We start from the raw sequence: 25,338 nt of genomic DNA, 5'->3' as shown, positions 1-25,338 counted from the left end.
TCACCCAGATTATCCATTGCTGCAAGCCCTCTTGTCCTGCTTAATTAACTCAGAGATCTACCACCAACCTCACCCAGTAAATCCAGTGGCAATGAGACAAAGTTTCTCCCCACTCCCCTTGCTTTATGCCAATATCAAGGATACATATCTTAGACTCAGCAGCCTGATATAATGCAAACACCTTGTACAGTGTAGATATCTTCTTGTCATTTCTAGCTAGTTTTGGTATTCTATTGTTTATATCAGTGGTTTATTATGGGAAACTAGAATAACTCTAGTTTTCTCAAGCAGAAATGGCATTAACAGAGGAAATGACTTGGTAAGTTTTTTTGAATGACTACAGAAAGGGTGAGGATGCCCCTCAAAGTGACTTCACAGCAGATGTGATCTACTCGTCAAGAAGCTCCAGCTTCCACTGTGATCAGTGCCACCCTGACAAGTGGCCGTCATACTCACAAAATCAATAAACAGTAACTGAACCCAGGGATTGAACATCACCTGGCAATTTGTTACAGACACAAACTTGAGGTTCCTGCTCCCCACCTACAGAATTACTGGGTGGGCCCCAGCAATCTATATTTTAATAGATCTCCTGTTGATTATGATATACACTAAAAAGTGAGATCCTCCTCACTCCCACCCTTAAAATTTCATACAAAAAACATTTCATTAGTGAGAACTAATTCACTTTGGCCACCTGATGTGAAGAGCCTACTCACTGATGCCAGGAAAGATTGAGGGCAGGAGGAGAAGGGGACGACAGAGGACGAGTTGGTTGGATAACATCACTGACTCAATGGACGTGAGTTTGAGCAAATTCCAGGAGATTTGCTCCTGGCGTGCAGCAGTCCATGGGGTCACCAAGAATCAGACATGACTTAGCAACCAAACAACAGGAAAATTCACATCCATGACTATAGCTACAATGCAATTTGGAATATGGAATTTTCAGCTTTTTAACCTGACTAGAAGGAGGGTAGAATGGATATTGAGAGAGCCATTCCAAAGTGTCTACTCTACCTATTTTTCATGGGGAGGAGGGCACCCCAGACTGGAATGTTGTGTTATAATAATCTGTTTTGAACCTTATGCCCCTGCACCATCTTCCTGCTGAAATGAAAACAGCACTTCTTTTTCCTGCTTTTCTTACACATTTTCCTGTTTATCTGAATATATAATGATTTTTGATATGATGCTGCAGATTTGTTGACTTTCTTAACTGTTTTTTGTTTCTTTAAAATGTCTTTATTTTGGCAGCCAGTTAAGCTACTTGAGTGTCTTGATGTTTCTGAGGCTTAATATTTAAGTTTTGTTAGTACATATCAAATATAGCTTTTATTCTAGAACAAATTTAGCACTAATGTTAAGATATAAAACTTCTGAGCACTCTAGGGAATGCTACAGGTTTTAAAGTTAATCTCCTTACTGGCTTATTGTTAGTCAGTAAGTCTTGTCTGATTCTTTGCAACCCCATGGACTGCAGCATGCCAGGCTTCCCTGTCCATCAGTATCTCCAAGAGTTTGCTCAAACTCATGTCCATTGAGTCGGGGATGCCACCCAACAAACTCATTCTCTGTCACCCTCTTCTCCTACTGCCCTCAACCTTTCCCAGCATCAAGATCTTTTCCAATGTGTTGGGTCTTCACATCACGTGGCCAAACTATTGGAGCTTCAGCTTCAGCATCAGTCCTTTCAATGAATATTCAGGGTTTCCAGACCTGTGTAACTCTGATAATCACTTATTAGCTTAAAGTTTCCAGGTATTTATTCTTTGCCCAACTTTATGGAGATCTATCTTAGAAACACGTGGCCTAGACAAAACTCAGGCAAAGACACAAGAACTCATTTCTGCCCTTCTTTCCCTGTGACTTCCTATGTTTCACCGCCCATTCCAACTACTTCCACCTCCCAACATTTTGCTCCACTCTTCTCAACTCATCAAAAATGTTGTCCTTTGTTTTCATATACCTTCTTTGGGCCATGATCTAGAAAGTGTCCCCAGACAAATAGGATAAATATAAAGCTCCTGTCACTTGTTCCTCTTCTGTCTTGTGTCATAATTCAGCATCAATGTTGTCCAATGTCTGAAAGCACTTATTTTATATGTATCTTCCAGTTTTTAATTGCTTGTGGCGGATGGCTTATGGAAAGAACACAATTCAGTCCATAGCACACACCCACAAGTGAAAGAATATTATTACATTCTACAAAAATGAGTTAAGACATATTTCAAAAATGATACAAGGTGTGAAAGAATAACAAAACTCAGAAAAATGCAATAATTGTACAATAACTCAAGAAATTACTAGAAATAAAAGGAAAAATAATTTAGGAAATTAAATTGAATTAGAAGTCATAGAAGAGCCAATAAACACAACAGATGATACTTTAGGAGAACCAGAAGGTGGAAAGGGGGGATTAAAAGAAAAAGAAAGAAATGAAGAAATTTATGGGAAGAAACAAATGTGAATACCAGGCAAAGATCTAATCTTTGGTGAGTAGAAGTCACAAAGAAGAAAAGTAAAGCAAGGGACAGAACAAACAATGAAAACTATAATTCAAGGAAAATTTTCCCAGTTTTAAATAGAGATACATACAGATATAGAGAAAGAGATGGAGATGGATATTTGAAGGACATATTGAAAAGAAACATCACACCTAAGAAAACTGCTGTAGAATCAATATCAGAACATATCCTCAAAAAATTATTGAGAACCACACAGTACAAACTTTTGAGTTCTTGTTGAAAGACCTATAAACAATAACTAACCCAGAAGCAATAAATCCATTTAGTGTCTAATTTGTAGCCTTGAAACACCACTGCATGCCTGCATGCTCAGTTGCCCAGTAGTGCCAGACTCTGCTGCCCCATGGGCTCTAGCCCACCAGGCCCCTCTGTCCATGGGATTTCCCAGGCAAGAATACTGGAGTGGCTTGCCATTTCCTCCTCCAGGGAATTTTCCCAAGCCAGAGGTCAAACCTGTGTCTCTTGTGTCTCCTGAATTGCAGGTGTATTCTTTACCACTGTGCCACCTGGAAAGCCCTTGAAATACCACATCAGGACTAAAAGTAACCAAGTTTCTTGGAGAAATGGTTGATTTCTAGTCTGAAATTTATGAAAGAAGTTCAGAACATTTGTCATATCAGCTAGTAATTAATATTAGAGACTAACTGTACTGTGTCCAAAAGACTTAAGAGAAAAACTGAAAAGAATTCCACAGGACAAAGGCTGAAAATTTTGATCAACATAAGGATAATAATTTCAATGGAAAAAAATAATAATTTCAATGGGCTGAAACACATAAGATATGATTAAATTAGTGAGATTTTAAAGATACTACCCAAAAAAATAACCAATCATCTTTAGAAGATAATAAGAAACCAAGTTATTTTAAAATTAAAAAATGAAGGTGATGTGTTTTTATATGAACTGTGGTGGTGGATACTCAAATTTGTGCATGTAAAATATTTGCAGTGAAGTAAATGTACACACCAAGAAACGATTATAAATAAAACTGAGGAAATCATAATAAGATCAGTGGATTGTCTATGGCAATGTGTGGTATTCCACATATGATAATTTGGAAAATGTTACCATTGCAGAAAACTGCACAAAGTGTACACAGGATCCCTCTATATTATTTCTCAATCTACATGAGAATCTACAATTATCTTAAGAGGAAAAGTCTAATTTGAAAATCATCATTAGCAACATTTTCATAAATGATATATTCCTGAATGTATTCTTGACAACTGCATATTCTTATAAACGTATTTCTGTTATGAAAGATAACATATGAGTGAAGAGTTCTTATGTCTACCTACTTATGCATCTCAACTCCTGCCATTCTAACACCGTTGGTCTACAGGTGCAGCAGTGGGGTGACAAATTTGGCATTCCTTATAAATTCATATTCCTTTACTGAAATTATACAGTGTGTTTTATTAAAAAAAAAACCTTGAGTCTGTATTAAACCCTTTAAAATAAACATTTTAAGTCTATTGATTATGCTTCATGATGAATAACTAATGATGTGTGACAAGCTTAATGGTCGTGATTGATAATGGCAATGATGGTAACAACAGAGGTGGTTGTGGTGGCGGTGTAGTGTGGGTTCTGGTAGTGGGATGATGATGATAGAGTTGTTGGATGTATAATATTTTAAAGGAAGCATTAGACTATAGTTTCCCAAGCAGAAAGATGACCCTCCCAATAGAAGGAAAATTAACACACCTGGGAGACAAAAAAAAAAAAAAAAAAAAAAAACCATGATTCCTGGCACAGGTGCAAACCAAGACTAATTGCTCCTTTACTAAGGTCTCCAGTCTCTGAAGTGACTGCCTCCCAGGAGAAGTCCTACGCATGCATATAGATGGCACTTCCTGTTTCTTCTCTTTATATATATATAAAAAGAACCCCAAGTCTCCTAAGCTCAGGGACCCATTTTTCATGACAGTGCTGGTCCCTTTGAGTAAATTTAGGACTAGATGTAAATCCAAATGGTCCTCTAATTTTCTGATATTTACTTGCCAACTGTTGAAACCAAGGCATCCTCTATAATTTTCAGAGGACTCTGATCCATTTTTCCTCAGCACAGGTACTTAATTATGACTTAAGGCAATTGTATGAGGCATATATTTCTTCCATAAACTTCTGTTTCTAATGTAGTCTAGTTGCAACTCTGTTTCTCTTCATCTCTAAATGGTTTTTCTTCACGTGCTGTGTTCTTATGGGCAACAATCCTGAGCCTCTGATGGCCTGGTAGAACTGGAGGTAGTAACTGTAGTGACTGATATCAAATATGGGGTCATGTTTTCCTATTTTATATTATTAGGTGATTATGAGAATCAATAACTAAGTCAATGCTGTCTAGGATTTTCCCATCAGCACTTCACTAAGTAAATGACATTCACTCTGTACTGCCCTGTAAAGCACTTTGATTCCTGGTAATGGTATATTCCAGATGGATTTTCTCTTAATATGATTTTTATTGTTTTCAGAGGTGGAAATTGAGTAGAAGAGAATATGTTAAGATATTTTAATCTATTGTTGCTACCTAGAGGAACTTTTTCTGCTTAGTAATAAATGGAAATGATATTCAAAAGTCTTAGCTATCTTAATACTCTCTCTTCATTAGTTATTATGAAGTTAACAATTTAAACAATAACTTAAAATGTAAATGCAGGTTTTCTTGTCTTCACACCATATCCTTAGGATTTAAAGATTCTTACCCCTAGATAAGAAATATAGTGTCAGAGTTATTATTATTATTATTACAGGAGTCAAACAACACAACATATTTTAAAGTGCTGCAGTTAAAAAAGTAGGCTATGACATTTTTTTAATACACATGTGCTGACACACATAGGTACATGTATGTATTGAAAAAATATAAAAAATAGTCTAGACTATTATTATTCTCCAAAGAGCAGGAAAATGACACTGTATTTTTGTTTATTTGTATTTCTGATTTCGTACAATGTACATGTACTGCCTTGGTAATTTTTTAAAATATATCAGAAATTGACAGTAAAATTTATCATTTGTGTCCAAAAATTCAATAAATTAAGATTGCTAAATAATAACAAAGTGCTACACACAAGACAACCTACAGCAAAGCAACACAGTTTACTGAAAACAAAAGCAGACTGATAGTCAGACGTCCTGGGTTTTAGACCCAGTTCTGTGTCTATAACTTATTTAACTTTTAGAGCTTCTGTTTCTTAGAGAACAGGAAAATAATACAACATTCCTCTTTTTTATATGCTGTGCACAATCTAAGACATCAAGAATAAAGCAAGTTCAACCACAACATTTTTTAGAACTGTAAGTGTGCAGATTGTAAGGCTACACGCTTGGGCCAAGGGAAGAGCTTATGATCAAAGAAAGCACTTCTGCCTAAAAATATTATTTAGCATTTGAAAGAAAAATAATAAAATCAGAAGAATAAATATTCAGTAAACACAAAAGAAAAAAAAAAGCACTTTCAGTTCCCAGTCCTTGGTTATTAGGAGGTGTCGGAAGAGTCACTTTGTGTCTGGCACTTCAGTTTTCTCAATATGAGAGAGGAATGAAAATTCTATGCTAAACGCATTTGTCTTTCAACTCAAAACTTTTCAGAGGAGTTAATGATATTGACCTTTGATGAGCATTACACAAAAGCTGAAAGTGATAGTCACTTAGTCGTATCCAACTCTTTGCATCCCCATGGACTGTAGCCCACCACGTTCCTCTATCCTTTTGACTTTTCAGGCAAGAATACTGGAGTGAGTTGCCACGTCCTCCTCCAGGGGATCTTCCTGACCAAGGATGGAACCTGTGTCTCCTGTGTTGCCTGCACTGCTGGAAGATTCTTTACCATCTGAGCCACCAGTGGAGGTCTTCCCCCAATGGGTCAGCAGGAAAAGGATCAACCTACAGTGCCCAAGACACAAGAGACGCGGGTTCCATTCCTGGTTGGGAAGATCCCCTAGAGGAGGAAATGGCAATGCACTCCAGTATTCTTGCCTGAAAAATCCCATGAACAGAGGAGCCTGGCGGGCTACAGTCCAGTGGATTGCAAAGAGTCGGACATGACCGAGCAACTAAGCACAGCAGCACACAAAAGTTAGCAGCTGTATAATGAGCAAGGAAAATAGTGCAGGCTTAGGGCTTTAGCTTAAAACATAGATAGATAGATAGATACAGATATCAGGAAAGGGACATCTATAGGTATCCTATCCTGCAAGGATGAGCCATGTTTTCTTACAGCCATGTCTATAATGTCAAGACTTGGTCATTAAAGAGACAATGGCTTGATATTATGACCTGAAAATAAAAACAACAATAGTGAGAAGAGCTATTGAGTACTTCCTCTAGACCAGCAGTCCCCAGTTATTTTGGCACCAGGGACTGGTTTCATGAAAGACAATTTTTCCACAGATGAGAGTCAGGGTAGGGGTGGGGATGGTATGGGGATGATTCAAGTGCATTGCATTTATTGTGCTCTTTATTGCTATTATTAATACATCAGCTCCACCTCAGATCATCAGGCATTAGATCCCAGAGGTTGGGGACTCCTGCTCTAGACAATACTAAGTGCCAGGACCAAGGCTTTACCACAGACTGATTAAATGAGAACTTCTGTGGACCAAACACAGCCATCAATACATTTTAAATGTTCCAGTTGGTTATAATTATACAGAGTTGAGAATGATTGCTTTAGAGCCTGAAGTACAGGAAAAAACTAAGAAAGAATTTTTGACACCTAATGACAATTCATATTTTTTTAATAGGAGATGACTTCTTGAAAAAAAAAATCTCTAACTGTGCATTATCCCATATTATTTTTACAACCACCATAGCTCTTGATATCACTAATTTCTTCATTTTTAGATGCAGAAATTGACTTATAACTCAGTGATACTGTTGTAACTACTGTATCACCTAAAACTGCATCAATTTGAGATAAGCTATCATATGTTCACATTCAGTCAATATCTGGGCCTTGCACTGATGACAGGGGAATTTCATTTCTGAAGCAAAGTACATCTCCAACTACAAAATATGAATGCTAGCACTTATTACCTACAGGATTGAGGTTCTCAGACTTGAACCTGCCTCAGCCTCACCTGGAGACAGTATGATACACAGATCACTGGGCCCCATCCCAGAGTTCCTGACTTGGTAGGTCTGAGGTGAGGTCTGAGAATCTGCATCTCCAATGTCTTCAGGTGATGCAAGCAATGCTGGTCCACAGACTAGACTTTAAGACCCACTGCTCTAGGATATTTCAGAGACATGTTCTGGATCTTGCCCCATTTTTCTTCTCATCTCTATGACCTTTGAAATACTCAGGGTCTGGTCTTCCTCCCAAAACAAACAGCAGCATTAGGGGTCATTCATCCGAAAGGATCCCAGAATCACTCAGCTGGCCCTAGATGCTCAAAACTAGCTTCACCAAGCAGTGTAAGAAGCAGCCTTTCATGCAGTTCTTCTCTCCCATCCCCACAGGGCCCCCAACCAGAGGGGAATGGCTATGGAAAATCACTCTACAGTGACAGAGTTCATTCTTCAGGGTTTGATAGACCAGCCAGAGCTTCAGCTCCCACTCTTATGCCTCTTCCTTGGGATCTACTCTGTCACCATGGTAGGGAACCTGGGTGTGATAACACTGATTTGTCTGAATGCTCACCTTCACACCCCCATGTACTATTTCCTCAGCAACCTGTCCTTCGTGGATCTCTGCTACTCCTCTGTCATCACCCCTAAGATGCTGGTGAACTTTGTGTCCGAGAAGAACATCATCTCCTATGCAGGGTGCATGTCCCAGCTCTACTTCTTCCTGGTGTTTGTCATTGCTGAGTGTTACATGCTGACAGTGATGGCCTATGACCGCTATGTTGCCATCTGCAGACCTTTGTTTTACAACATCATCATGTCTCATGGAGTCTGCTCCCTGCTGATGGTTGGGGTTTATGCCACGGGTTTCATTGGCTCAACTATAGAGACTGGCCTCATGTTGAAACAGTCCTATTTTGAGCGCCTCATAAATTATTACTTCTGTGAAATCCTCCCCATGATGAAGCTAACATGCTCTAGCACCTACCATGTTGAGATGACAGTCTTCTTTTTGGCTGGATTCAACATCATAGTCACCAGCTTAACAGTCCTAATTTCCTATGCCTTCATCCTGTCCAGTATCCTTCACATCAGCACCACAGGGGGAAGGGCCAAAGCCTTCAATACATGCAGCTCCCACTTTGCAGCTGTGGGGACGTTTTATGGAACAACTTCCTTCACGTACCTGAAACCCTCCATGGTCAGCTCCCTGGCCCAGGAGAATGTGGCCTCCGTGTTCTACACCACTGTGATCCCCATGCTGAACCCCCTGATCTACAGCTTGAGGAATAAGGAGGTAAATGCTGCCATGCAGAAAACTCTGAGAGGAAAACTGTTCTAAGTCAAATGTTATAATTATTCTTTCTCAGTTTTAAAAATAAGTTGTTTGGAATCCCAGAGGGAAGCCCTCTGAATGTTCGCTCAGCTGGGATAGGAAACAGCCCCTTCTCTGGATGACTGGGTGACTGCTCCTGTCTCCTTCCCCTTTCTTCCCACCCTCTCTTTCCTCTCATTTCTGTTTGAAGCCAGCTGATGTTGAGTTCAAGTTTTCTCTCATTGGGAAACATTTTCTCTATTCTGCCACTGAAAGATGAACTCCCCAGGTTGGTAGGTGCCCAATATGCTTCTGGAGATCAGTGGAGAAATAACTCTAGAAAGAATGAAGAGATGGAGCCAAAGCAAAAACAACACCCAGTTTTGGATGTGACTGGTGATGGAAGCAAGGTCCGATGTTGTAAAGAGCAATATTGCATAGGAACCTGGAATGTTAGGTCCATGAATCAAGGCAAACTGGAAGTGATCAAACAGGAGATGGCAAGAGTGAACATCGACATTTTAAGAATCAGCAAACTAAAATGGACTGGAATGGGTGAATTTAACTCAGATGACCATTGTATCTACTACTGTGGGCAAGAATCCCTTAAATGAAATGTAGTAGCCATCATAGTCAACAGAAGAGTCTGAAATGCAGTACTTGGATACAATCTCAAAAAAGACAGAATGATCTCTGCTCATTTCCAAGGCAAACCATTCAATATCACTGTAATCCAAGTCTATGCCCCGACTAGTAATGCTGAGGAAGCTGAAGTTGAACTGTTCTATGAAGATCTACAAGACTTTCTAGAATTAACACCCAAAAAAGATGTCCTTTTCATTATAGGGGACTGGAATGCAAAAGTAGGAAGTCAAGAGATACCTGGAGTAAGAGGCAAATTTGACCTTAGAGTACAGAATGAAGCAGGGCAAAGGCTATTAGAGTTCTGCCAAAAGAATGCACTGGTCAAAGCAAACACCTTCTTCCAACAACACAACAGACAATTCTACACATGAACATCATTAGATGGTCAACACCGAAATCAGATTGATTATATTCTTTGTAGCCAAGATGGAGAAGCTCTAAACAGTCAGCAAAAATAAGAACAGGAGATGACTGTGGCTCAGATCATGAATTCCTTATGGCCAAATTCAGACTTAAGTTGAAGAAAGTAGGGAAAACCACTAGACCATTCAGAAATGACCTAAATCAAATCCCTTATGAATATACATTGGAAGTGAGAAATAGATTTAAGGGACTAGATCTGAGAGTGCCTGATGAACTATGGATGGAGGTTTGTGACACTGTGTAGGAGACAGGGAGCAAGAGCATCCCAAAGAAAAACAAATGCAAGAAAGCAAAATATCTGTCTGAGGAGGCCTTAAAAATAACTATGAAAAGAAGAGAAACCAAAAGCAAAGGACAAAAGGAAAGAATTTGAGTGCAGAATTCCAAAGAATAGCAAGGAGAGATAAGAAAGCCTTCCTCAGTGATCAGTGCAGAGAAATAGAGGAAAACAATAGAATGGGAAAGACTAGAGATCTCTTCAAGAAAATTAGAGATACCAAGGGAGCATTTCATGCAAAGATGGGCTCAATAAAGGACAGAAATGGTATGGACCTAACAGAAAAAGAAGATATTAACAAGAGGTGACAAGAATACACAGAAGAACTGTACAAGAAAGATCTTCACGACCCAGATAATCATGATGGTGTGATCACTCACCTAGAGCCAGACATCCTGGAATGTGAAGTCAAGTGGGCCTTAGGAAGCATGACTATGAACAAAGCTAGTGGAGGTGGTGGAATTCCAGTTGAGTTATTTCAAATCCTAAAGGATGAGGCTGTAAAAGTGCTGGACTCAATATGCCAGCAAATTTGGAAAACTCAGCAGTGGCCACAGGACTGGAAAAGGTCAGTTTTCATTTCAATCCCAAAGAAAGGCAATGCCAAGGAATGCTCAAACTACTGCACAGTTGCACTCATCTCACACGCTAATAAAGTAATGCTCAAAATTCTCCAAGACAGGCTTCAACAGTAAGTGCACCATGAACTTCTAGATGTTCAAGTCAGTTTTAGAAAAGGCAGAGGAATCAGAGATCAAAGGGCCAACATCTGCTGGATCATCAAAAAAGCAAGAGAGTTCCAGAAAACATCTTTTTCTACTTTATTGACTATGCCAAAGCCTTTGACTGTGTGGATCACAACAAACTGTGGAAAATTACGAAAGAGTTGGGAATACCAGACCACCTTACCTGACTCTTGAGAAATCTGTATGCAGGTCAGGAACAAAAGTTAGAACTGAACATGGAACAACAGACTGGTTCCAAATAGGAAAAAGAGTACATCAAGGCTGTATATTGTCACCCTGCTTATTTAACTTATGTGCAGGGTACATCATGAGAAATGCTGGGCTGGTTGAAGCACAAGCTGGAATCAAGATTGCTGGGAGAAATATCAATAACCTCAATAAGATATGCAGATGACACCACCCTTATGGCACAAAGTGAAGAAGAACTAAAGAGCCTCTTGATGAAAGTGAAAGAGGAGAGTGAAAAAGTTGGCTTAAAGCTCAACATTCAGAAAACTAAGATCATGGCATCTGGTCCCATCACTTCATAAGAAATAGAAGGAGAAACAGTGGAAACAGTGGCAAACTTTATTTTTGGGGGGCTCCAAAATCACTGTAGATGGTGATTGCAGCCATGTAATTAAAAGACGCTTACTCCTTGGAAGGAAAGTTATGACCAACCTAGATAGCAGATTAAAGAACAGAGACATTACTTTGCCAACAAAGGTTCATCTAGTCAAGGCTATTGTTTTCCCAGTAGTCATGTATGGATGTGAGAGTTGGACTACAAAGAAAGCTGAGTGCCAAGGAATTGATACTTTTGAACTGTTGGAGAAGACTCTTGAGAGTCCCTTGGACTGCAAGTAGATCCAACCAGTCCATTCTAAAGGAGATCAGTCCTGGGTGTTTTTTGGAAGGACTGATGTTGAAGCTGAAACTCTAGTACTTTGGCCACCTGACGCAAAGAGCTGATTCATTTGTAAAAACCCTGATGCTGGGAAAGATTGAAGACAAGAGGAGAAGGGGACGACAGAGGATGAGATGGTTGGATGGCATCACCAACTCAATGGACATGAGTTTGAGTAAACTCCAGGAGTTGGTGAAGGACAGGGAGACCTGAAGTGCTGCAGTCCATGGGGTTGCAGAGACGGACACGACTGAGCAATTTAACTGAACTGAACTCTCTACTGTCATTTAACATATGCTTTAAACTTTCACAGACTCACAGAGAGCAAACAGTGGCTATGGGTTGGGGTGGTGGGGACAGACATGAAGGCCAGGAGAGTAATCTCACAAATACAATGTATAAAATAAATTAGGAATAAGGATGAATGCTACCACACAGGGAAATAAACCAATTACTTTATAGTAATTTTAAGTGCAGTAACTATAAAAAATACTGAATGACTGTGCTGTATGTCTGAAAGTAATATAATATTGTAAATCAACTACATTTCAATTAAAAATTAAACTTTCATCATTGAGTTTTAAAGTCATTTAGGGTTTTTTTCTAATCATTTAGTTTAGAAATTATCATAATTTAGTTCTTCTGTGTAGAAAATATTGCTCAACCCAGTTCCTCCTTCTATGCACTTGGGAATACACAAAGAAGAGAGAGATGAATTTGAGAGTTTTAACCAAGAAGTAATACATGGAGCTTTCTCATCTAGACTTCGTCATCTCCTCTCTTTCACTCCTGTCTAATTATTTCTGATGAAGAACTTCTACCTGGTCCCTTTATGTGACTTTTTAGTCACCATAATAATGCCAACCACTACCATGTTTGGGGCACCTACTCTGAACCACACAGTTCTAAACACTTTGTATGCCTTATTAAATTACACTTCACAACAGTCAGGTACCACTGTTTTCCCCATTTCACTGTAGAATATGGTGTAGTAATTTGCTCAAGGTCACACAGCTGGTAAACAAGGACATGGGCATTCAAATCCAGGTATATGTGACTCCAGAGCCCACACTCTTGGCTGTCAGTCATCATGACCTTCGCTTTACACTGGTGTTCCCCCATATCAGTCTTTAAATCCTGCCCTAATTGTACTCTTCCAATTTCAAAGGCCTCTTGAAATCAGTTCCTCAGGCTGTCAACTTTCATCTTCCCTAATTTCTTCACATGTATAGGCAAATTCTTTTTGTATCTAATGAAACTTTATGCCAGAGTGACCAGCTCACCAGTTCACCAGACACTTTACCAGTTTTAGTGCTGGAAGCCCCCACCCTGGGAAACCCCCCAGTTCCAGAAAAAAACAGTATGATTGGTCCCCAGATTACACGTTGTTGCAACTCTTTTGTCCTGCTTTATTAGCTGATTCATCTACTGCAGACCTCATTCAGTTAATACAGTGGCAATGGAACCAAGTTTATCTCCACTCTTCTTGCTTTATCCAATAGCAAGGATACATGTTTTAGACTCAGCTGCCTGATATAATGCACCAGACTGATAGAGACGTCTTGTCATTTCTAGCTAGTTTTGGTATTGTCTCATATCAGTCAGTGGTTTACTATCAAAAATGGGTATAACTCTAATGTTCTTAAGCAGAAAGGCAGTGAATACAGGGACTGACTTGCTTGTAGTTTATTGAATGACTAGAGAAAGGGTGAGGCTGCCTGCAAAATGACTTCACAATAGATAAGACCCACAGCTGCCATTATGACCACTGCCACATGTAAAATGGCCTCATACTTACAAAATTATTAATAAACAGCTGGACTCTGGGATAGAGCGTTACCTGGAAACTTGTTAAAGATGCAAATTTGGGGCTTCTGCTGCCAGAAGACAATGCTAAAAGAAGCCCTGTTCACAGTCACAGCTTGCCCTATCCACTTCACACCTTTTCTTCTATCCCACTCCACACACAAGGTATCCATCTGTACCTTGACACACACCCATTCCCTGGCCATCCTTTGCTCTGGGGGTGAACAGCCAGCTGTGTGGGCTTCCTTTGGGCAATGGCCCTTAGGAAGAGTCCCATCAGCAAGTACAGGGTATGCGGGCATGGAATTCTGTATCCCAACGCTGAGAACAAAGTCCAGAAGGAGGTGCACAGACTCTGGTGGACACCCCTTGGGTCCATCCACACCCTGGGGAGGGAGAAAGCCAGAGAAGGGCAAAGGACAGGCACCTCTCACTCAGTCTGAGGAGGTAACTATGGCTACTGTGCAGAAAGGTGACCTTGCTTGTATGTTTGTCCATAGCTGCTGCTTCTCTAACCAGCTGGCAAGTCCCACAGTTACAATGTTTGTGTTCCTCATATTACAGTTTACAAAGCATCTTAATCTTTAGAGGGAATTTCAATTTATATGCAGAAAACCATTCTTTGTGGGAAAGTCATATTAAATTGAAGACATATTTTATTTCTGCTTTCTTGGAGTACAGCATTTTTCACTTATTATGAGTGGCATGGGGCTTCCCTGGTGGCTCAGATGGTGAAGAATCCACTTGCAATGTGGGAGAACTGGGTTTGATCCCTAGGTTGGGAAGATGCCCTGGAGGAAGGCATGGTATTATGCTTCCCTAGTGGCTCCCTGGGAAAGAATCCACCTGCAATGTGGGAGATGTGGGTTCAATCCCTGGGTTGAGAAGATCCCCTGGAGAAGGGAACAGCTACCCACTCTAGTATTCTGGCCTGGAGAATTTCACAGACTGTATAGTCCAGGGGGTCACAAAGAGTCAGACAAGACAGCAACTTTCACACACACGAGCGGCCTAGTGTTTCTTTAAAAGAAAAGAAGGCTATGTGAGTGCATATTTCATCTTCTTGTTCATTTTTAATACCATCAGAGACAGAAAGAATATATACAGAGTGCTCTCTGAGATGTGTCCTCTGAGAAGTGCATACTGCCTAAACCTCAAAGGGCCTGTTCTTTTTTTGCCTATAATTGGCAATGTTGTAGGGCTTCCCTGGTGGCTCAGATGGTAAATACTGCAATGCTGGAGACCTGGGTTTGATCCTTGGGTTGGGAAGATGCCCTGGAGGAGGGAAGAGCAATCCACTCCAGTATTCTTGCCTTGGAAATCCCATAGACAGAGGATCCTGGGGTCACAAAGAGTCAAATATGACTGAGCGACTACCACTTGGCAATGTTGTATCATATACTTAAAATTTGCTAATAGGGTGGATCTTATTTTAAGTGATCTTATCACAAGAAGAATAACAGTAAAGAATGAAGGAGGGAGGGAGGAAGAAAAAGGAAATGGTTTAGATATGATGCGCATGTTTCTGGCATTGATTACGGTGAGAGTTTCACAGGTGTATACTTCTCTCCAGAATAAAATTGTATACATCATGTACAGCTTTGTGCATGTCAATCATGCCTCAATAAAAATGTTTTTTTATAAAAATGAGGGAAGCATATTAATACTCAAAGTCAATCAGTAATCACAATCTTGTAGATCATCTATATACCATTTACAAATAAAAGAAATGGGGCTAAGTCATATGTCCAAAGTGTGGAATCTCCCCCTCTATCCCTGAACTCAAGCAGCCACTGACTTACTTTCTATCAATATACTATCTATCAATATAAGAATTGATTAGTTATGACTGACTAGAGGATACAGTATGTACCTTTTTGTGTCTGGTATGTTTTGCTCAACACAGACCTTTGAATTCCTTCATTTTGTTGTGAGTATTAGTTATACATTTCTTTTTGATTAGTAGTAATTTATTGCCTGAATATATCAGGCACTATATCTAAATATATTTATCAAATATCTAAAATATATAAATTTTATATAATAAACATCTAAGAATGGAATTGTTTGATGATAGAACAGTTTATGTCTATCATAAACTTCCCAGGTGGCTCACCTGTAAAGAATCTGCCTTCAGTGCAGGAGATGCTGGGAGATGCTGGTTCGATCCCTGGGTCAGGAAGATCCCTTGATGGAGGGCATGGCAACCCACTCCAGAATTCTTGCCTGGAGAATCCCAAGGACAGCGGAGCCTGGTGGGCTACAGTCCATGGGGTCGCAAAGAGTCGGACATGACTGAAGCAACTGAGCACAAGCTTGAGACCAGTTTATTAGAAACTGGACACAAACAGATGGAGAAATATACCGTGTTCACGGATTGGAAGAATCAATATTGTCAAAATTACTATACTACCCAAAGCAATCTATAGATTCAATGCAATCCCTATCAAGCTACCAATGGTATTTTTCAGAGAACTTGAACAAATAATTTCACAATTTGTATGGAAATACAAAAAACCTCAAATAGCCAAAGTAATCTTGAGAAAGAAGAATGGAACTGGAGGAATCAACCTGCCTGACTTCAGACTATACTGCAAAGCCACAGTCATCAAGACAGTATGGTACTGGCACAAAGACAGAAATATAGATCAATGGAACAGAATAGAAAGCCCAGAGATAAATCCACAAACCTATGGACAGCTTATCTTTGACAAAGGAGGCAAGGATATACAAAGGAAAAAAGATAACCCCTTTAACAAGTGGTGCTGGGAAATCTGGTCAACCACTTGTAAAAGAATGCCCAATAATTTCTAAGAAACGATCTGATTTCATTTTCCAACATCAGTGTATGAGAGGTTCACTTGCCCTGCATTCTCAACAAACTTGATATTGTCAGATTAACATCTCTAAGTGAATATAAAGTGTTCTGTCAATGTGTTTTCAATTTCATTTAACTAATACCTAATGATAATCAGCAAATTTTCATATGTACCCTGATTATTTTAAATTATTCTTTATAGTGTCTATCCAAATTTTTAGTTCAATTTTAATTAGTTATTTGTCTTCTTGATTAGTGAATTTATCAGAGCTCTCGTATGATCTGAATACAAGTACTTTGACATATCTTCCCCTGTCTGTCTTGTCTTTTCACTTCTTCAGCAGTCTATTTCAAAGAATAGAAGGTTTTATTCTTAAGTCCAGCTGTCAGCTTTTGTCTTTTATAGTGGGTATTTTTGTGCTTCTTCTAAATTCCCATAGCCTGTACCAACATCATGATAATTTTCCTTTTTTCCCAGAAGATTTAAAGTCTTAAATCTAATATCTGTTTAGTTACAACTTTTTAACTTGAAAGAAATTTAACATATGCAAAGTAAACAGAATAGTTTGCTAAATAGTCATATTCCCAACACCCAGCTCAACAATTATCAATATTTTATGCTTCTTTGATTATCTCTATCTCCATCCAATATAGTACATTTTAGCCATTGTATCTTCAAGTATTTTTGTTTCCTCCCTTCCTTCTGGGATTCTAATTACACAGGTGTTGAGACCACTTGAGATTGTTCTACATGTTATGGAATTTGTTCTGTCACTGAACTTTCCTTCTTCAATGTCCAATCTGCTATTAAGTCCATCCAAAAAATTTCACTTCATATTTTTCATCTCTGAAAGTATACTTTAATTCTCTTTTATACCTTCCATATTTCTTTACATTACATTCACATCTTCATTAAAATCCTTGGGTAAATAAAAAAAGCTGTTTTAAAATTCTTATCTAATATCACCAAACAGATATTTCTATTTGCACATATTTTCTCCTGCTTTTCTTTTTTTAACTAATTTATTTATTTTAATTGGAGGCTAATTACTTTACAATATTATAGTGGTTTTTGCCATACATTGACATGCATCAGCCATAGGTGTACATGTGTCCCCCATCCTGAACCCCCTCCCACCTCCCTCCCCATCCCATCCCTTAGGGTTGTCCCAGTGCACCGACTTTGAGTGCCCTGTTTCATGCATCTAACTTGGACTGGTCATCTATTTCACATATGGTAATATACATGTTTCAATGCTACTCTCACAAATCATCCCACCCTCGCCTTCTCCTGCAGGGTCCTAAAGTCTGTGCTTTACATCTGTGTCTCTTTCGCTGTCTCGCGTATAGGGTCATCATTACCATCTTTCTTAAGTATATGCATATATATGCATTAAATACTGTATTGGTGTTTTCCTTTCTGAATTACTTCACTCTGTATAATAGGCTCCAGTTTCATCCACTTCATTAGATCTGATTCAAATGTGTTCTTTTTAATAGCTGAGTAATATTACATTGTGTATATGTACAACTTTTGAACTGTGGTGTTGGAGAAGACTCTTGAGAGTCCCTTGGGCTGCAAGGAGATCCAACCAGTCCATCCTAAAGGAGATCAGTCCTGGGTGTTCATTGGAAGGACTGATGCTGAAGCTGAAACTCCAATACTTTGGCCACCTGATGCAAAGAGCTGATTCATTTGAAAAGACCCTGATGCTGGGAAAGATTGAAGACAGGAGAAGGGGACAACAGAGGATAAGATGGTTGGATGGCATCACCGACTCAATGGACATGAGCTTAGGTAAACTCCAGGAATTGGTGATGGACAGGGTGGCCTGGTGTGCTGCAGTCCGTGAGGTTGCAAAGAGTCAGACACGACTGAGCGACTGAACTGAACTGAACTGAACCACAACTCTCTTACCCATTCATCTGCTGACGGACATCTAGGCTGCTTCCATGTCCCAGCTATTGTAAACAGTGTTGTGATGAACACTGGGGTACATGTGTCTCTTTCAGATCTGGTTTCCTTGGTTGTAGGCCCAGCAGTGGCATTTCTGGGTCGTATGGCAGTTCTATTTTCAGTTTTTTAAGAAATCTCCACACTGCTCTCCATAGTGGCTGTACTAGTTTGCATTCCCACCAACAGTGTAAGAGGGTTCCCTTTTCTCCATGCCCTCTCCAGCATTTATTGTTTGTAGACTTTTTGATAGCAGCCATTCTGGCTGGCGTGTAATGGTACCTCATCGTGGTTTTGATTTGTGTTTCTCTGATAATGAGTGATGTTGAGCATCTTTTCAAGTGTTTGTTAGCCATCTGTATGTCTTCTTTGAAGAAATGTCTGTTGAGTTCTTTGGCCCATTTTTTGACTGGGTCATTTATTTTTCTGGTATTGAGCTACCGGACTTACTTGTATGTTTTTGAGATTAATTCTGTCAGTTGCTTCATCTGCTATTATTTTCTCCCATTCTGAAGGCTGTCTTTTCACCTTGCTTATACTTTCCTTCATTTTGCAAAAGCTTTTAAGTTTAATCAGGTCCCATTTGTTTATTTTTTCTTTTATTTCCATTAATCTGGGAGGTGGGTCATAGAGGATCCTGCTGTGATTTATATCAGAGAGTGTTTTGCTGTGTTTTCCTCTAGGAGTTTTATAGTTTCTGGTCCTGTACTTAGAGCTTTAATCCATTTTGAGTTTTTGTTTGTTTTTTTTTTTTTTTTTTATTAGTTGGAGGCTAATTACTTCACAACATTTCAGTGGGTTTTGTCATACATTCATATGAATCAGCCATAGATTTACACATATTCCCCATCCCGAGCCCCCCTCCCACCTCCCTCTCCACCCGATTCCTCTGGGTCTTCCCAGTGCACCAGGACCGAGCACTTGTCTCATGCATCCCACCTGGGCTGGTGATCTGTTTCACTATAGATAGTATACATGCTGTTCTTTTGAAATATCCCACCCTCACCTTCTCCCACAGAGTTCAAAAGTCTGTTCTGTACTTCTGTGTCTCTTTTTCTGTTTTGCATATAGGGTTATCGTTACCATCTTTCTAAATTCCATATATATGAGTTAGTATGCTGTAATGTTCTTTATCTTTCTGGCTTACTTCACTCTGTATAAGGGGCTCCAGTTTCATCCATCTCATTAGGACTGGTTCAAATGAATTCTTTTTAACGGCTGTGTAATATTCCATGGTGTATATGTACCACAGCTTCCTTATCCTTTCGTCTGCTGATGGGCATCTAGGTTGCTTCCATGTCCTGGCTATTATAAACAGTGCTGCGATGAACATTGGGTGCACGTGTCTCTTTCAGATCTGGCTTCCTCAGTGTGTATGCCCAGAAGTGGGATTGTGGGGTCATATGGCAGTTCTTTTTTTTTTTTTTTTAATTGACATACATTTTAATAAAAATATTCTTACAATGTTTTTCTGATACATGCTCATTTTACTTAACGTATTCTGTACACCTTTCAAATTCTTTTGTTGTTTGTTTTTTTGTTTGTTTGTTTGTTTGTTTCTTTTATTTATTTATTTTTATTAGTTGGAGGCTAATTACTTCACAACATTTCAGTGGGTTTTGTCATACATTGATATGAATCAGCCATAGATTTACACGTATTCCCCATCCCGAGCCCCCCTCCCACCTCCCTCTCCACCCGATTCCTCTGGGTCTTCCTAGTGCACCAGGCCCAAGCACTTGTCTCATGCATCCCACCTGGGCTGGTGATCTGTTTCACCATAGATAGTATACATGCTGTTCTTTTGAGACATCCCACCCTCACCTTCTCCCACAGAGTTCAAAAGTCTGTTCTGTACTTCTGTGTCTCTTTTTCTGTTTTGCATATAGGGTTATCGTTACCATCTTTCTAAATTCCATATATATGTGTTAGTATGCTGTAATGTTCTTTATCTTTCTGGCTTACTTCACTCTGTATAAGGGGCTCCAGCTTCATCCATCTCATTAGGACTGGTTCAAATGAATTCTTTTTAATGGCTGAGTAATATTCCATGGTGTATATGTACCACAGCTTCCTTATCCATTCATCTGCTGATGGGCATCTAGGTTGCTTCCATGTCCTGGCTATTATAAACAGTGCTGCAATGAACATTGGGGTGCACATGTCTCTTTCAGATCTGGTTTCCTCAGTGTGTATGCCCAGAAGTGGGATTGCTGGGTCATATGGCAGTTCTATTTCCAGTTTTTTAAGAAATCTCCACACTTATATGGCAGTTCTATTTCCAGTTTTTTAAGAAATCTCCACACTCTTCTCCATAGTGGCTGTACTAGTTTGCATTCCCACCAACAGTGTAAGAGGGTTCCCTTTTCTCCACACCCTCTCCAGCATTTATTGCTTGTAGACTTTTGGATAGCAGCCATCCTGACTGGTGTGTAATGGTACCTCATTGTGGTTTTGATTTGCATTTCTCTAATAATGAGTGATGTTGAGCATCTTTTCATGTGTTTGTTAGCCATCTGTATGTCTTCTTTGGAGAAATGTCTGTTTAGTTCTTTGGCCCATTTTTTGATTGGGTCATTTATTTTCCTGGAATTGAGCTGCAGGAGTTGCTTGTATATTTTTGAGATTAATCCTTTGTCTGTTGCTTCATTTGCTATTATTTTCTCCCAATCTGAGGGCTGTCTTTTCACCTTACTTAGTTTCCTTTGTAGTGCAAAAGCTTTTAAGTTTCATTAGGTCCCATTTGTTTAGTTTTGCTTTTATTTCCAATATTCTGGGAGGTGGGTCATAGAGGATCTTGCTGTGATTCATGTCGGAGAGTGTTTTGCCTATGTTCTCCTCTAGGAGTTTTATAGTTTCTGGTCTTACATTTAGATCTTTAATCCATTTTGAGTTTATTTTTGTGTATGGTGTTAGAAAGTGTTCTAGTTTCATTTTTTTACAAGTGGTTGACCAGTTTTCCCAGCACCACTTGTTAAAGAGGTTGTCTTTTTTCCATTGTATATCCTTGCCTCCTTTGTCAAAGATAAGGTGTCCATAGGTTCGTGGATTTATCTCTGGGCTTTCTATTCTGTTCCATTGATCTATATTTCTGTCTTTGTGCCAGTACCATACTGTCTTGATGACTGTGGCTTTGTAGTAGAGTCTGAAGTCAGGCAGGTTGATTCCTCCAGTTCCATTCTTCTTTCTCAAGATTACTTTGGCTATTCGAGGTTTTTTGTATTTCCATACAAATTGTGAAATTCTTTGGTCTAGTTCTGTGAAAAATACCATTGGTAGCTTGATAGGGATTGCATTGAATCTATAGATTGCCGTGGGTAGAACAGCCATTTTGACAATATTGATTCTTTGTGTATGGTGTTAGTGTTCTAGTTTCATTCTTTTACAGGTGGTTAGCCAGTTTTCCCAGCACCAGCTGTTAGAGATTGTCATTCCTCCATTGTATATTCTTGCCTCCTTTGTCGAAGATAAGGTGTCCATAGGCACGTGGATTTATCTCTGGGCTTTCTATTTTGTTCCATTGATCTATATTTCTGTCTTTGTGCCAATAGCATACTGTCTTGATGACTGTAACTTTGTAGTAGAGTCTGAGGTCAGGCAGGTTGATTACTCCAGTTCCATTCTTCTTTCTCAAGATTGCTTTGGCTATTTGAGGTTTTTTTTTTATTTTCATACAAATTGTGAAATTATTTGTTCAAGTTCTCTGAAAAATACCATTGGTAGCTTGATAGGGATTGCATTGAATCTATAGATTGCTTTGGGTGATATACTCATTTCCACCATATTGATTCTTCCTATCTATGAACATGATGCATTTCTCCATCTATTTGTGTCATCTTTGATTTCTTTCATCAGTGTTTTATAATTTTCTATATATAGGTCTTTTGTTTCTTTAAGTAGATTTATTCCTAAGTATTTTATTATTTTTGTCACAATGGTGAATTGAATTGTTTCTTTGATTTCTCTTTCTGTTTTCTCATTGTTAGTGTATAGGAATGCAAGGGATTTCTGCGTGCTAATTTTATATCCTGCAACTTTACTATATTCATTGATTAGCTCTAGTAATTTTCTGGTGGTGTCTTTAGGGTTTTCTATTTATAGGACCATGTCATCTGCAAAACATTGAGAGTTTCACTTCTTCTTTTCCTATCTGGATTCCTTTTATTTCTTTTTCTTCTTGATTCCTGTGGCTAAAACTTCCAAAACTATGTTGAATGGTAGTGGTGAGAGTGGGCACCCTTGTCTTGTTCCTGACTTTAGGGGAAATGCTTTCAATTTTTCACCATTGAGGATAATGTTTGCTGTGAATTTATCGTACATGGCTTTTATTATGTTAAGGTATGTTCCTTCTATGCTTGCTTTGTGGAGGGTTTTTACCATAAATGGATGTTGAATTTTGTCAAAGGCTTTCTGCATCTATTGAGATAATCATATGGTTTTTTTGTTTTTGTTTTAGAGCCGTTTTTTTCCTTTGAAACAATACTTTTTATTTTATTTTTTTCCCAATTATTTTTATTAGTTGGAGGCTAATTACTTTACAATATTGTAGTGGTTTTTGCCATACATTGACATGAATCAGCCATGGGTTTACGTATGTTCCCCATCCTGAACCCCCCTCCCACCTCCTTCCCCATCCCACCCCTCTGTGTCATGCCAGGGCACCAGCCCCAAGCACTTGTCTCATGCATCCAACCTGGACTGGTGATCTGTTTCACACTTGATAATATACATGTTTTGATGCTATTCTCTCAGATCATCCCACCCTCACCTTCTCCCACAGAGTCCAAAAGTCTGTTCTATACATTGGTGTCTCTTTTTCTGTCTTGTATATAGGGTTATCGTTACCATCTTTCTAAATTCCATATATATGCGTTAGTGTACTGTATTGGTGTTTTTCGTTCTGGCTTACTTCACTCTGTATAATGGGCTCCAGTTTCATCCACCTCATTAGAACTGATTCAAATGACCCAGCAATCCCACTCCTGGGCATACACATCGATGAAACCAGATCTGAAAGAGACACTTGTACCCCAATGTTCATCGCAGCACTGTTTATAATAGCCAGGACATGGAAGCAACCTAGATGCCCATCAGCAGACGAAAGGATAAGGAAGCTGTGGTACATATACACCATGGAATATTACACAGCCGTTAAAAAGAATTCATTTGAATCAGTTCTAATGAGATGGATGAAACTGGAGCCCATTATACAGAGTTAAGTAAGCCAGAAAGATAAACACCAATACAGTATACTAACGCATATATATGGAACTTAGAAAGATGGTAACAATAACCCTATATGCAAAACAGAGAAAGAGACACAGATGTACAGAACAGAATTTTGGACTCTGTGGGAGAAGGCGAGGGTGGGATGTTTCGAGAGAACAGCATCGAAACATGTATATTATCTAGGGTGAAAGAGATCACCAGCCCAGGCTGGATGCATGAGACAAGTGTTCGGGCCTGGTGCACTGGGAAGACCCAGAGGGATGGGGTGGAGAGGGAGGTGGGAGGGGGGATTGGGATGGGGAATACATGTAAATCCATGGCTGATTCATGTCAATGTATGACAAAACCCACTACAATATTGTAAAGTAATTAGCCTCCAACTAATAAAAATAAATGGAAAAAAAAGAAAGAAAGAAAGCTGTGGTACATATACACAATGGAATATTACTCAGCCATTAAAAAGAATCAATAGAAATAAATTTAAAAAATAAAAATAAAAAGAATCATACAGTTTTTATCTTTCAATTTGTTAATATTGTTTATCACATTGATATGCAAATATTGAAGAATCCTTGCATCCCTGGGATAAAGTCATGATGTATGCTCTTTTCAATATGTTGTTGGATTCTGTTTGCTAGAATTTTGTTAAGGATTTTTGAATCTATGTTCATCAGTTATATTGGCCTGTAGCTTTCTTTTTTGGAGGCATCTTTGTCTGGTTTTGGTATTAGGGTGATGGTGGCCTCATAAAATGAGTTTGGCAGTTTACCTTTCTCTGTAATTTTCTGGAAGAGTTTGAGTAAGATGGGTGTTAGCTCTTCTCTAAATTTTTGGTAGAATTCACCTGTGAAGCCATCTGGTCCTGGGTTTTTGTTTGTTGGAAGATTTTTTTATTGCACTTTTGATTTCTGTGCTTGTGATGGGACTGTTAAGATTTTCTATTTCTTCCTGGTTCAGTTTTGGAAGGTTATACTTTTCTAAGAATTCGTCCATTTCTTCCAAGTTTGTCATTTTATTGGCATATAATTGCTGATAATAGTCTCTTATGAAATAAAGAGTTATTTCTCTGTTGTCTCTTGTGATTTTTCCATTTTCATTTCTAATTTTGTTGATTTGATTCTTCATTTTTTTCTTGATGACTCTGGCTAATAGTTTGTCTATTTTATCTATCTTCTCAAAGAACCAGCTTTTAATTTTGTTGATTTTTGCTATAGTCTCCTTTGTTTTTGTTTTTGTTTTTTTTGTTTTTTTTTTTCATTTATTTCTGCCCTAATTTCTACTATTTCTTTCCTTCTACTAACCCTGGGGTTTTTCATTTCTTCTTTTTCTAGTTGATTTAGGTGTAAAGTTAGATTATTTATTTGATTTTTCTCTTGTTTCTTGAGGTAAGCTTGTATTGCTAGGAACCATCCCCTTAGCACTGCTTTTAATGAATCCCATAGGTTTGGGGTTGTTGTGTTTTCATTTTTATTTGTTTCTACGCATGTATTGATTCCTTTTTTGATCTTCTGTGATCTGTTGGTTATTCAGAAGCATGTTGTTTAGCCTCCACATGTTTGTATTTTTAATAGTTTTTTTCCTGTAGTTGACATTTAATCTTACGACATTGTGATCAGAAAAGTCTCTTGCTTTTCTTAT

General features: G+C 38.8%; 1 protein-coding gene across 1 annotated transcript; it reads left to right on the top strand.

The window, feature by feature from the left end:
- The first annotated feature begins 7,989 nt into the window (after window positions 1–7,989).
- LOC133066573 (olfactory receptor 8A1-like) lies at window positions 7,990–8,943 on the top strand. Its single transcript, XM_061157786.1, has one exon. It carries the CDS (start codon window positions 8,014–8,016, stop codon window positions 8,941–8,943), a length of 930 nt encoding a protein of 309 aa, XP_061013769.1. The 5' UTR covers window positions 7,990–8,013.
- The last annotated feature ends 16,395 nt before the right edge of the window (window positions 8,944–25,338 follow it).

The sequence above is a fragment of the Dama dama genome, chromosome 2 (genome assembly GCF_033118175.1).
Source record: "Dama dama isolate Ldn47 chromosome 2, ASM3311817v1, whole genome shotgun sequence".
NCBI lineage: Eukaryota > Metazoa > Chordata > Mammalia > Artiodactyla > Cervidae > Dama > Dama dama.
This window is presented reverse-complemented; position numbering and strand designations above follow the sequence as displayed.

Bases quoted from the DNA above. Each gene is read 5' to 3' on its own strand.
- LOC133066573 (XM_061157786.1), top strand. From the start codon at position 8,014: ATGGCTATGGAAAATCACTCTACAGTGACAGAGTTCATTCTTCAGGGT.